Source organism: Oncorhynchus tshawytscha, linkage group LG26 (genome assembly GCF_018296145.1).
Source record: "Oncorhynchus tshawytscha isolate Ot180627B linkage group LG26, Otsh_v2.0, whole genome shotgun sequence".
Taxonomy (NCBI): Eukaryota; Metazoa; Chordata; class Actinopteri; order Salmoniformes; family Salmonidae; genus Oncorhynchus; species Oncorhynchus tshawytscha.
In genome coordinates this window covers 32,414,952-32,428,009 of record NC_056454.1, presented here as the reverse complement: position 1 = coordinate 32,428,009, position 13,058 = coordinate 32,414,952, and the positions used below count along the sequence as shown (strand labels likewise).

The 13,058-nt window shown below is 42.3% G+C and overlaps 1 protein-coding gene across 1 annotated transcript in view; it reads right to left on the bottom strand.

Annotated features, from left to right (window-relative positions):
- The window catches only part of cerkl (ceramide kinase-like), an 85,349-nt gene that overhangs the window by 10,522 nt on the left and 61,769 nt on the right, over positions 1-13,058 (bottom strand). Inside the window, 3 exon segments of the mRNA XM_042306493.1 lie at positions 1,998-2,072; positions 8,733-8,743; positions 8,745-8,882. Of these exon segments, the coding sequence (XP_042162427.1) occupies positions 1,998-2,072; positions 8,733-8,743; positions 8,745-8,882 (224 nt within the window).

The following is a 13,058-nucleotide window of genomic DNA, read 5'->3' as shown; positions in this document are numbered from 1 at the left end:
ACATATTTTAAGACCAAAATAAAAACATTTGTCTGTGTGTTCATTTCTAATCAGGTGAGATTTGACAGCTTTTTGGAAGGAGGAAAGGTTCAGTCATGTCAAAAAGACGACTTAAGAAATGTTTGTTTGCATTCCCTGAATAAGATGCTTAGACAGGGAGATAAATGATCAAATGCTGCTCCATATTGTTAACTCAGAATAAAGTGTGAATTGTATGACATATTCTCACAGTGCTATTATATGTGTACACGAATGTGAACACAAAACAACTCATCCATCTACATAACCGCTGACAGAACTGGACTGAACTGCAGGCCTGGGTGCTGCTAGAAGTCTCACCTAGCTCAGTGTTATGGATTACAGCACCATATGGTTCATAACGTAAGACAGATGATTTAATGAAGAGTAGGTTTATCTTGTTTAGTTGAGGTCAGCATTGGGTTTATAATGGAAGTCTATTGTAGCATGAGTGATTGTTTCAATGGGATTTCCATTTGTACTGTACACACAATTTTCTGCATGGAATAGATGCCATTTTTCCATAACATTTCAAACTGGTTTCAGTACACATTGTACTGCACTTATAACACAGAGACAGATAATGCAAGAAATGTATTGCTAAAATGTCCACATAAAGAGGATTATTTTCTATTGTTCTATGATTTTGCACAACAGGAGAAACCTACAAATGATATTTTGTCTGTCATGTTTTCCAAGCCCTGCTACTATGTGTAATCCCTTGACACAAGCCCAATCCTCTTGTCTGTCAGGCTAAACCCAGACTCACACAGCACAGACAACACAACAGACCAGACAGTTAACTACCAGGAACTTCCAACTCCTTCTTCAGACAGACAGAACAGATGGACAGACACATAGACAGACAGACATCAGACGATAGCCTCACCTAGGTAAAAAGCAGATCACTGCAGTCGGTTGTGGACCAGCAGACCAGCCAACAGATGTATAGTATAGGTGTGAGTGTGTGTGTGTGTGTGAGAGAGAGAGTGAGAGTGCGTGAGTGTGTGTGGTTTTAGGTGTTTGTATTCTCTGTGACACCAGAACCAAGGCAGCTACTAGATTTATTAACACTTATGTCCAGTCTGTCACAACAGACTCAGTGAGTGTGAGAAAGCCCTATCTAGTCAAATGAGAAAAAACAGAGACCGTGTGAGGGACAGAATGACAGCCCTTCCCTGTCGTTCTCCAGGGACTGTACATTCTTCCAGGGGACCTGTTAACCAGATCTAGACGACAATACCAGCAACTCTGCTCAGAGCCTCCCACATCCCACAATGTCAGCTATGGAGCTAATTAAGTACTTTATGGAGCTAATTAAGGACTTTATGGAGCTAATTAAGGACTTTATGGAGCTAATTAAGGACTTTAAGCACCAGATTGCGCCAACTACTAGTTTCTCACCTATCATTCTATTGTGGCAGAAGAGAACCTTGTAATTCTGAAACTGGTACTCTGTGTGTGGATCACACACGCACGCGCACGCTCACACACGCACACACACACACACAACTCGGTGGACTAGTAAAGTAAATATGCATGCCATTTACATAGTAATCCTGTCAGTGTATATTTGAGCTCCATTAGGGAAGGGGAAAGGGGGTTACCTAGTCAGTTGTATAACTGAATGCAATCAACTGAAATGTGTCTTCCCCATTTAACCCAACCCCTCTGAATCAGAGAGGTGTGGAGGGCTGCCTTAATCGACATCCACGTCTTCGCTGCCCGGGGAACAGTGGGTTAACCGCCTTGTTGTATTCAGCGCATGTGACAAATAACATTTGATTTGATTTACTCAGGGGCTTAATTACAGTTTTACCTTGTCAGCTCAGGGTTTCAATCCAGCAACCTTTCGGTTACTTGCCCAACGCTCCTACCCGCCAGGCTGTTCCATTGCAGCTCTATAATCAGTAGTATTGTAGTGATGTCTACAGATGAAATGGGATAACACAGGAGAACAGGAGAACATGAGAACGTACCCATGATGATGTGCATTGCAGCAGTAACAGGATGCCGTATGCCATGGACAGAACAGGCCACCACGTCAGTGGACCCTGGGGAGAAAGACATGCAGAACAGTGGAATATAAATGATACAGTCATCAAACAATAGGTAGTTCTCACAGGGGAATGTCTTTACCATCCAGGTAGTTCGGCTATTCTCTCATTCAATTACAGTATATCAATTCTCGGATTTCTCAAACCTATAATGGCTGACCTTATTATTGCAGAAGTAAGCCACCTGATTGTAGCAAGCTATCACGATTCACAGTGATACAAAAGACGAGGAAACCTATGCAAACACACTGTATCTCACTGTCTGTAGAGGTTGGGTTAATAATGAACAAAATGAGCACTTTGTTAGAGGAAAGTCATTCAACTTAATATTGTCTGATGCCAATTAAGCCGAGTTTACCTTGCGGTCAGCGGTGGCCAGAATAGAACAGGTGTCAGTGTGTTTGTACAGATTACAGACATAGACAACCACACAGGAGAGAGAGAGAGAGACATAGAGCATGAGAAAGAGAGAGAAAGCAAAGGAAAGAGATGGAGAGAGAGAGAGAAAGAGATGGAGAGAGAGAGAGCAGAGAGAGAGAGAGAGAAAGACAAAGAGAGCAGAGAGAGAGAAAGAGATGGAGAGAGAGAGAGCAGAGAGAGAGAGAAAGATGGAGAAAGAGATGGAGAGAGAGAGCAGAGAGAGAGCAAGAGAGAGCGAGAGAAAGAGATGGAGAGAGAGAGAGCAGAGAGAGAGCAAGAGAGAGCGAGAGAAAGAGATGGAGAGAGAAAGTCCATAAACACAAACAACTTCTGGCAAAATTGGAAAAAACTAAACAAGCAAAATTAGTGATACAAAATGGTGACATATGGACAACCCATTTTAAAACACTTTACAACACCGTTCAAATTGACACAAACGCAGAACAACGCCAAATTCATGAGAAGTTGAATGGATTAGAAAAAGCTATAAAGGACAATCAAAATCCATTGGACTCCTCAATTACTGACCAGGAGCTCTATAAGAAACTTCAGGCTCTGAAATTTAAAAAAGCATGCGGACCTGATGGCATCGTAAATGAGATGCTCAAACTCACTAGTGCAAAATTTCAATTGGCTAAATTAAAACTGTTTAATTTGATCCTCAGTGTAGCTTATTTCCCTGACATCTGGAACCACAATCTTTAAAAACGGAGACAAATGTAACCCTAACAATTACAGAGGCATTTGTGTGAACAGTAACCTGGGGAAGGTTTCTGTAGTATTATAAATGTAAGAGTTCTAAACTTCCTTAATCAGCACAATGTCTTGAGTAAAAGCCCAATTGAATTTATACCCAAAACATCGCACAACTGATCATATTTACACCCTACACACTCTGATAGATAAAAATGTCCACCAAAATAATACCAAAATTATGATTTATTATTATAAAGCTTGCTTTATCGACTTCCAAAAAGCATTTGATTCTATTTGGCATACAGGACTGTTCTACAAATTTCTTGAAAGTGGTGTAGGGGGTAAAACATATGACATAATTAAATCAATGTATACTGGCAATACGTGCAGCATTAAAATTGGCAAGAAAATAACATAATTCTTTAACCAGGGGCCTTCGTCAGGGTTGCAATCTGAGCCCTGCACTCTTCAATATTTACATTAACGTATTGGCCACTACTGTAGAAAAATCCTCAGCCCCTGGTGTTAGTCTCCACAATTCAGAAGTTAAAAGCCTACTCTTCGCAGATGACCTATGCCTGCTGTCACCCACAGCACATGGCCTACAGCAGAGCCTGGACCTGCTAGAGCAGTATTTCCACACCTGGGCCCTGGCAGTAAACCCTAAAAAGACTAAAATAATGATTTTCCAGAGAAGATCCAGATCTCAGGGAATTAGACCAAAGTTCTTAATTGGTACAAAATATATAGAGTACTTCAACACACTACCATTACTTAGGTTTAAAAATAAGCTCAACTGGACACCTTAATGAGGCAGTGAATGAACTGAGAGAGAAAGCACACAGGGCATTCTACACCATTAAAAAGATCATTCAAATTGAAATACCTATTAAAATTTGGCTAAAACTCATTGAATATGTCATTGAACCAATTGCACTTTATGGCAGCGAGGTGTGGGGTCCACTTGCAAAACGAGATTTCATCAAATGGGACAAACACCCTAATGAAACCTTGCATGCAGAGTTCTGTAAGATTCTCCTACATGTCCAGAGGAAAACAACAAACAATGCATGCAGGGCAGAATTAGGCCAATATCCACTAATAATAAAAACTCAAAAAAGAGCAATTCAATTTTGGAAACATCTAAAATGCAGTGACCCCCTCTCATATCACTACCAAGCCCTGTAATTCCAAGAGCTGAACAAAGAAAAGAGTCCCCTCATCCAGCTGGTCCTGAGTTCACAAACCTGTTCTACTAACACACTGAAGCCTCAGGACCAGAACATCCAATCAATCAGCATAAACCAAATTACAACACAGTCAAAACAAAACTATATTGCTTATTGGGAAACACAAGCACAAACACAAAGCAAAATGCAGTGCTATCTGGCCCTAAATCGACAGTACACCGTGGCTAAATATTTGACCATGGTTACTGATCAAAACCTTAGAAAAACCTTGACAAAGTACAGGCTCAGTGAGCACAGCCTTGCCATTGAGAAGGGTAGACACAGGAAAACCTGGCTCCCTGTAGAGGAAAGGCTGTGCAGCCACTGCACAACAGCAGAACCTGAGACGGAGCTGCATTTCCTGACAAAACTTTACAAAAATATAAAACAATTAGTGTCATTTCCCCAAATTTGAAACCGTTATTCAAGGTTTCAAAGACCTCTCTGATGAGAGTAGGCTACCTGTCCTGTTGGAGGAGGACGCAGAGAGCTGTGAGTTGGCAGCGCACTACATTGCTGCCTGCCATAAGTTGAGGAACATTGTCTGACAGACCAATCAACCTGCACATGTACTCTACTGTATGCTTATGGTTATTGTTGAATGTATGGTTATTTTGACACTTGGTTTTGTTGTTACTGTTGTCCCATTGACAATTCTGATTCTCATTTTTATATTGTAAATATCCAAAATTAGCTTTGGCAATATGTACATTGTTACGTCATGCCAATAAAGCAAATTAAATTGAATTGAGAGAGAAAGAGATGGAGAGAGAGAGAGAAAGAGATGGAGAGAGAGAGCAGAGAGAGAGAAAGAGAGAGAGAGAGAGAGAGAGAGAAAGAAAGATGGACAGAGAGAGCAGAGAGAGAGCAAGAGAGAGTGAGAGAAAGAGATGGAGAGAGAGAAAGAGATGGAGAGAGAGAGCGAGAGCAGAGAAAGAGATGGAGAGAGATGGAGAGAGAGAGAGCGAGAGAGAAAGAGCAGAGAGCGCAAGAGATAGTGAGATAAAGAAGAGAGAGAACAGAGAGAGAGCAAGAGAGAGCGAAAGAGATGGAGAGAGAGAGAGCGCGAGAGAGAAAGAGCAGAGAGAGCAAGAGAGAGTGAGATAAAGAAGAGAGAGAGAGACAGAGAGAGAGACAAGGTTGTCTGTCACTTGGTGAGTAGGCATTTCCTTTCATGCTGCTATCTGCCATGTTGTTTGCGCAGATGAGCAGGATATAAGAACTGATGTCTGTAAATGAGTAGGTCTATAGACAGACTGGCCGGGTGAGAAACTGACCTTTCCCGCCTCTCCTCTGACAAGGCTGGCGTGGATACCACGGAACACATACAGGAGTCATATCAGACAGATCGGCTACAGAAAGATACACCTACCAAGTTTCTGCTACTGTTATACAGTTACAACCCCACCCCCCCTCCAAACCAACCCCTCTCCAGACCCTGCATCTTCATTGCTGCAATTACATTTGATAAAGGGAATTTCAGGTATATTTTCATTCATAACAAATACAGATTGGTGATTAGTCGTAGAATTTAATTTTAAAAATACATTGAAATGTGAGTTACATGTAATTACGATACTTAAAGTAGCTAATACATTTCTAAATGTTTAGAGGGGATAAGCATTGTAATTGCTTATTATGCATGAACTAATAATTTGCATAGTGTGATTAATAATTACATAGATAAATGCCATCTGAGATTTCCCCCATTCTACAATGGAACTAGTGTCGATGATAATATAGTATTTTACACCATCGGTTGTGTTAGCATCTATTGTTCCTAGCCATTGTTGTGGGTGGTGCTCACATTATCACCAGCGATGGTAATTCCACCCTCATTAATTACCTCTTCCCAAAAGACACACACTTGTTCATACTGCGCCAACAATGTTAGCATCTCCATATGAACACTGTACATCACCCATACATACAACAGCACTACAGATGAAGAGAGATAACATGCAGGAGGAGAGGTGGAAGAGAGAGATAGAGAGACAGAGAGAGGAAATAAAGAGAGAGAAAGAGTAAGAGAAAAAAGAGAGAGAGAGAGATAGAGAAATAAAATGTCCTTGGAAGTGTGCAAGGCACTTCTGCAGAACAATTAACTTAATTAAGCAGACATCATGAATATTCATATGCCTGTTAATGTCTCCCCACCCTGGCCGGCAGATGAATGTGATGCTAGTCTAGTCAAGCATGTCTCAAAGAGAGAGAATAAGAGACAGAGAGAGAGATAGGGAGAGAGAGAGATAGGGAGAAAAAGAGCGAAAGAGAGAGAGGGAGAGAGACTCTGGAAGGGAAAACTAACGGCACCAACATTTTGGTGGTTTGTCTGGAATATCAAAGAAATTAATAGTCCCCCTGAAACCCTTTAAACCGGTCCAATTAATTTGAATCCTGTTGTTTATATGCTACACATACCAAACAGCTGTATAATATGTATGTAGAAATTAGAAATGGTTTCTTGATTAGCATGCTCAGGGCATTTAATTGGCCTTTCTCTAAATGAAATGTATTTGTGATCCTCTGTGTAACACTACTGATTCTGTTTAAGTAAGATGATGTGATGACTGGATTATTATTATTTTTAATTACGATGTAAACGTTTTAACTATGACAGCAATAGCAATTAGTTAGCTCAACTTTAAAATCTCAGAAAACAAACAAATGCATTAAATGCAAGAAGTGTGAGATAGATAATAGATATGGATATTGTTGAGACTATGGATATAATTGTTAACTTTGATAGTACCATAATACCACCTATCTTTTAAATTCAAATGGTGTAATGTTGGTAAACTGTGGAGCAGACCTGTGTATTTGAATATTTGTCATTTAAATTCTTGTTATCTGTGTATTTGTGTATTTTCTAATCATGGGCCCCGAATCAACTGCTTTTTCAAAACTTTCCATGTGTATTTCCAAAAACATTCTAATGTTCAACTACTTCTGTTTTCAAATAAAACATAGCAAAACACTTACTTACCAAATTACTTTGAAAGTAACTGAAATCCCCTGAAATCCCCGAAACAGTATTTGAACACGGGGCTGCTGTGGAGCTTGTTTATTACTTCCTTCAACAAAGGAGATATGATCACATCCCTCCTCAGTCTCAGGAGTGACCTATTCCTGGTACAGCGGTATCTATTCCTCCTAGGGTGCCGATCTCACCTTGTTCTCCTGTTTGTGATTGGAAACTGTTTACAAATACTCCATAGGGAAGCCCACTAATGAAGAGATACAGTGACTTCTGAGCATCCAATTTGCAGGGGGTGCAGAGTTGGACGGCTTCCATTCTTGGCTGCTAACAGCAGCACTCAATTTTACCACCACAGCCTAGAATGACACATGAAGGTCAAACTGTTGGCTTAAAAAGCCAGACTGGCCCACGCCAGCATTGTTGATACCCTCGCTGCTGGCTGTGGTGTGTAGGGTCATTCATGGCGTGTGTGTGTGGCTATGAGGGTTTAATCCACAAATAATTGGAGTGATGAGCTCTTTATATCCATCCACTGCATGAGGCTCAGAATCAGCTAATGTCTGAGCCACATGCATTTACAAAGGTTGATAGACTGCCAATGTTCACAATTCTAAAGTGCAGTAGAACACTGTATAATCGTGGTTCCGTCTCAAATAGAAGGCAATTTGCTCCCAGTGCAATCCAATCAAATTAAACCAAATTAAACCAAATTAAAAATGATACATTTGCTTCAACGAACAGTGTTTTCAATAGAATAAATCACTCTCTCTATGGAAATGTCCTTGATATTGGATAATATTGAGATGTTTGTCAATTACATGGTTCTGAATACGTTTTGATTAGATAAAAAATCATTTAGATCTGTTAGCACATTTTACAGTGCTGTAATGTGAGAATCCTCTGTCTGCTATGCTTCAAGAAAACATTTAGAAGCACCCTGACCTCTATGGCCTGATGGTGTGTAGTAGCATACAAACTAAAACCATTCAAACTAATATGGTGTTGTAATAGCAGATGTACTCTTCATAAACTATAGGGTCATCTCATCACCTGGAGAAAAGTTGTTCTAAATATTGGGGAGGATTGAGAACAGCTGCAGAGGAGAGTGGTCAAGCCACCCTTGCTCTTCACCTGCTGGGGTGTCTGTGTGTCTGTCTGTGTGTGTGTGTCTGTGTGTGTGTGTGTGTGTGTGTGTGTGTGTGTGTGTGTGTGTGTACCACCATCCTTGCTCCTCACCTCTGTGTGTCTGTGTGTCTGTGTGTGTACTGGGAGGAAGTGTCTGTGTGAACTGTGTGTCTCCATCTGGGCCCGTACCCCATCCTTGCTCATCACCTGCTGGTATTACCCTGAGGAAGTGTTGCACAGACAGGCGTGAACATGGAGTCTGTGTCCCTGCACTGCATCCATCTGGGCCCAGAGCAAAGCCCATTGTTTTTCAAGGGTTCTTTGGGAACCGAGCCATCCCCACCGACAACCACAACCCTGGGGAAAACATCTTTGCACACATTCATGACACATTTAAAATTTATTTAATATAAAACATGAGATAGAGCACACACGAAAATAGGCACAGACTAAACAATTGTTTTTCAAGGGTTCTTTGGGAAGGGTGATGGTTCTATGCAGAACCATACTGAGAACCCATTAAGCCCGTCAAAGGATCTTTGCATTTTTATTCATGATATTTAAAATTAATTTAATATAAAAACCTGTATGGTTCCACAAAGAACCTTTGAGATTGAGAAAGGATGTTTATAGATCCATTCTCCATGAAGGTTCTATACTGAACCATAAAAAAGGGTTCTAAACTCAGCAAAAAAACCTTCCTCTCACTGTCAACTGCGTTTATTTTCAGCAAACTTAACATGTGTAAATATTTGTAGGAACATAAGATTCAACAACTGAGATATAAACTGAACATGTTCCACAGACATGTGACTAACAGAAATTGAATAATGTGTTCCTGAACAATAGGGGGGTCAAAATCAAAAGTAACAGTCAGTATCTGGTGTGGCCACCAGCTGCATTAAGTACTGCAGTGCATCTACTCTTCATGGACTGCACCAGAGTTGCCAGTTCTTGCTGTGAGATGTTACCCCACTCTTCAACCAAGGCACCTGCAAGTTCCCGGACATTTCTGGGGGGATTGTCCCTAGCCCTCGCCCTCCGATCCAACAGGTACCAGGCGTGCTCAATGGGATTGAGATCCGGGCTATTTGCTGGCCATGGCAGAACACTGACATTCCTATCTTGCAGGAAATCACGCGCAGAACTAGCAGTATGGCTGGTGGCATTGTCATGCTGGAGGGTCATGTCAGGATGAGCCTGCAGGAAGGGTACCACATGAGGGAGGAGGATGTCTTCCCTGTAACGCACGGTGTTGAGATTGCTTGCAATGACAACAAGCTCAGTCCGATGATGCTGTGACACCGCCCCAGGCCATGACAGACCCTCCACCTCCAAATCTATCCCGCTCCAGAGTAAAGCCTCAGTGTAACGCTCATTCCTTCGACGATAAACACGAATTTCACCTTTATTTAACCAGGGAAGCTAGTTGAGAACAAGTTCTCATTTACAACTGCGACCTGGCCAAAATAAAGCAAAGCAGTGTGACAGAAACAACAACATAGAGGTACACATGGAATAAACAAGCGTACAGTCAATAACACAATAGAAAAAAAATAAAGTCTATATAGAGTGTGTGCAAATGGCATGAGGAGATAAGGCAATAAATATCACTGGAGTGATAGATGAGCAGATGTTGATGAGCAGATGATGGTGTGTAAGTAGTGACACTGGTGTGCAAAAGAGCAGCAAAGTAAATAAAAACAACATGGGGATGAGATAGGTAGATTGGGTGGGCTATTTCCAGATGGACTATGTACAGCTGCAGTGATCAGTTAGCTGCTCAGATAGCGGATGTTTAAAGTTAGTGAGGGAAATGTAAGTCTCCAGCTTCAGCGATTTCTGCAATTCGTTCCAGTCACTGCCAGCAGAGAACTGGAATGAAAGGCGGCCAAATGAGGTGTTGGCTTTGGGGATGACCAGTGAGATACACCTGCTGGAGCGAGTGCTACAGGTGGGTGTTGTTATCGTGACCAGTGAGCTGCGATAAGGTGGAGCTTTACATAGCATAGACTTATAGATGACCAGTGGGTCTGGCGATGAATATGTAGCGAGGGCCAGCCGACTAGAGCATACAGGTCGCAGTGGTGTGTGGTATAAGGTGCTTTGGTAACAAAATGGATGGCACTGTGATAGACTACATCCAATTTGCTGAGTAGAGTGTTGGAAGCTATTTTGTAGATGACATCGCCAAAGTCGAGGATCGGTAGGATCGTCAGTTTTACTAGGGTAAGTTTGGCAGCGTGAGAGATGGAGGCTTTGTGGCAAAATAGAAAGCCGATTCTAGATTGATTTTGGATTGGAGATGTTTGATTTGAGTCTGGAAGGAGAGTTTACAGTCTAGCCTGAGTAGTGATGCTAGTCGGGCGGGCGGGTGCGGGCAGCGAACAGTTGAAAAGCATGCATTTGGTTTTACTATCGTTTAAGAGCAGTTGGAGGACATGGAAGGAGTGTTGTATGTCATTGAAGCTTGTTTGGAGGTTAGATAGCACAGTGTCCAAAGAAGGGCCGGATGTACACAGAATAGTGTTGTTTGTGTAGATGGTGGACCAGGGAATCACCCGCAGGAAGAGCAACATCGTTGATATATACCGAGAAAAATGACGGCCTGATAATTGAACCCTGTGTTACCCCCATAAAGACTGCCAGAGGCCCTCCGATTTGACACACTGAACTCTGTCTGTGAAGTAGTTGAGGCAGTCATTTGAGAAACTCACCAGGCGAGGAAGTAATTTGAGAAACCAAGGCTATTGAGTCTGCCGATAAGAATACGGTGATTGACAGAGTTGAAAGCCTTGGCCAGGTCGATGAAGACGGCTGCACAGTACTGTCTTTTATCGATGGATGTTATGATATCATTCAGTACCTTGAGCGTGGCTGAGGTGCACCCATGACCAGCTCGGAAACCGGAATGCACAGCGGAGAAGGTACGGTGGGATTCGAAATGGTCAGTGATCTGTTTATTAACTTGGCTTTCGAAGACTTTAGAAAGGCAGGGCAGGATGGATATAGGTCTGCAACGGTTTGGATCTAGAGTGTCACCCCCTTTGAAGAGGGGGATGGCCGCGGCAGCTTTCCAATCTTTAGGGATCTCAGACAATACAAAAGAGAGGTTGAACAGACTGGTAATAGGGCTTGCAACAATGGTGGTGGATAGAGAGGTTCCAGATTGTCTAGCCCAGTTGATTTGTACAGTTCCAGGTTTTTGAGCTCTTTCAGAACATCTGCTATTTGGATTTGGGTGAAGGAGAAGCTGGGGAGGCTCGGGCAAGTAGCTGCGGGGGTGCAGAGATGTTGGCCGGGGTTGGGGTAGCTAGGAGGAAAGCATGGCCAGCCGTAGAGAAATGCTTATTGATTATCATGCATTTATCGGTGTAACCGTGTTACCTAGCCTCAGTGCAGTGGGCAGCTGGGAGGAGGTGGTCTTGTTCTCCATGGACTTTACAGTGTCCCAAAACCTTTTGGAGTTAGAGCTACAGGATGCAAATTTCTGTTTGAAAAAGCTAGCCTTTGCTTTCCTGACTGACTGCGTGTATTGGTTCCTGACTTCCCTGAACAGTTGCATATCGCGGGGACTATTCTATGCTATTGCAGTCCGCCACAAGATGTTTTTGTGCTGGTCAAGGGCAGTCAGGTTTGGAGTGAACCAAGGGCTATATCTGTTCTTAGTTCTACATTTTTTGAAACGGGCATGCTTATTTAAGATAGTGAGGAAATTACTTTAAAGAACAACCAGGCATCCTCGACTGACGGGATGAGGTCAATATCCTTCCAGGATACCCGGGCCAGGTCGATTAGAAAGTTTTGCTCGCTGAAGTATTTTAGGGAGTGTTTGACAGTGATGAGGGGTGGTCGTTTGACCGCAGACCCATAGTGGATGCAGGCAATGAGGCAGTGATCGCTGAGATCCTGGTTGAAAACAGCAGAGGTGTATTTGGAGGGCAAGTTGGTCAGGATAATATCTATGAGGTTGCCCATGTTTACGGATTTAAGGTTGTACCTGGTGGTTTCCAGGATAATTTGTGTGAGACTGAGGGCATCTAGCTTAGATTGTAGGACTGCTGGGGTGTTAAGCATATCCCAGTTTGGGTCACCTAACAGAACGAACACTGAAGATAGATGGGGGGCAATCAAATCACATATGGTGTCCAGGGCACAGCTGGGAGCTGAGGGGTTCTTTAACAGGTAGCAACAGTGAGGGACTTATTTCTGGAGAGATTAATTTTTATAATTAGAAGCTCGAACTGTTTGGGCATAGACCTGGAAAGTATTACAGAACTTTGCAAGCTATCTCTGCAGTAGATTGCAACTCCTCCCCCTTGGGCAGTTCTATCTTGATGGAAAATGTTGTAGTTAGGTATGGAAATCTCAGAATTTTTAGTGGCCTTCTTAAGCCAGGATTCAGACATGGCAAGGACATCAGGGTTGGCGGAGTGTGCTAAAGCAGTGAGTAAAACAAACTTAGGGAGGCTTCTGATGTTAACATGCATGAAACCAAGGCTTTTTCAATTACAGAAGTCAACAAATGAGAGT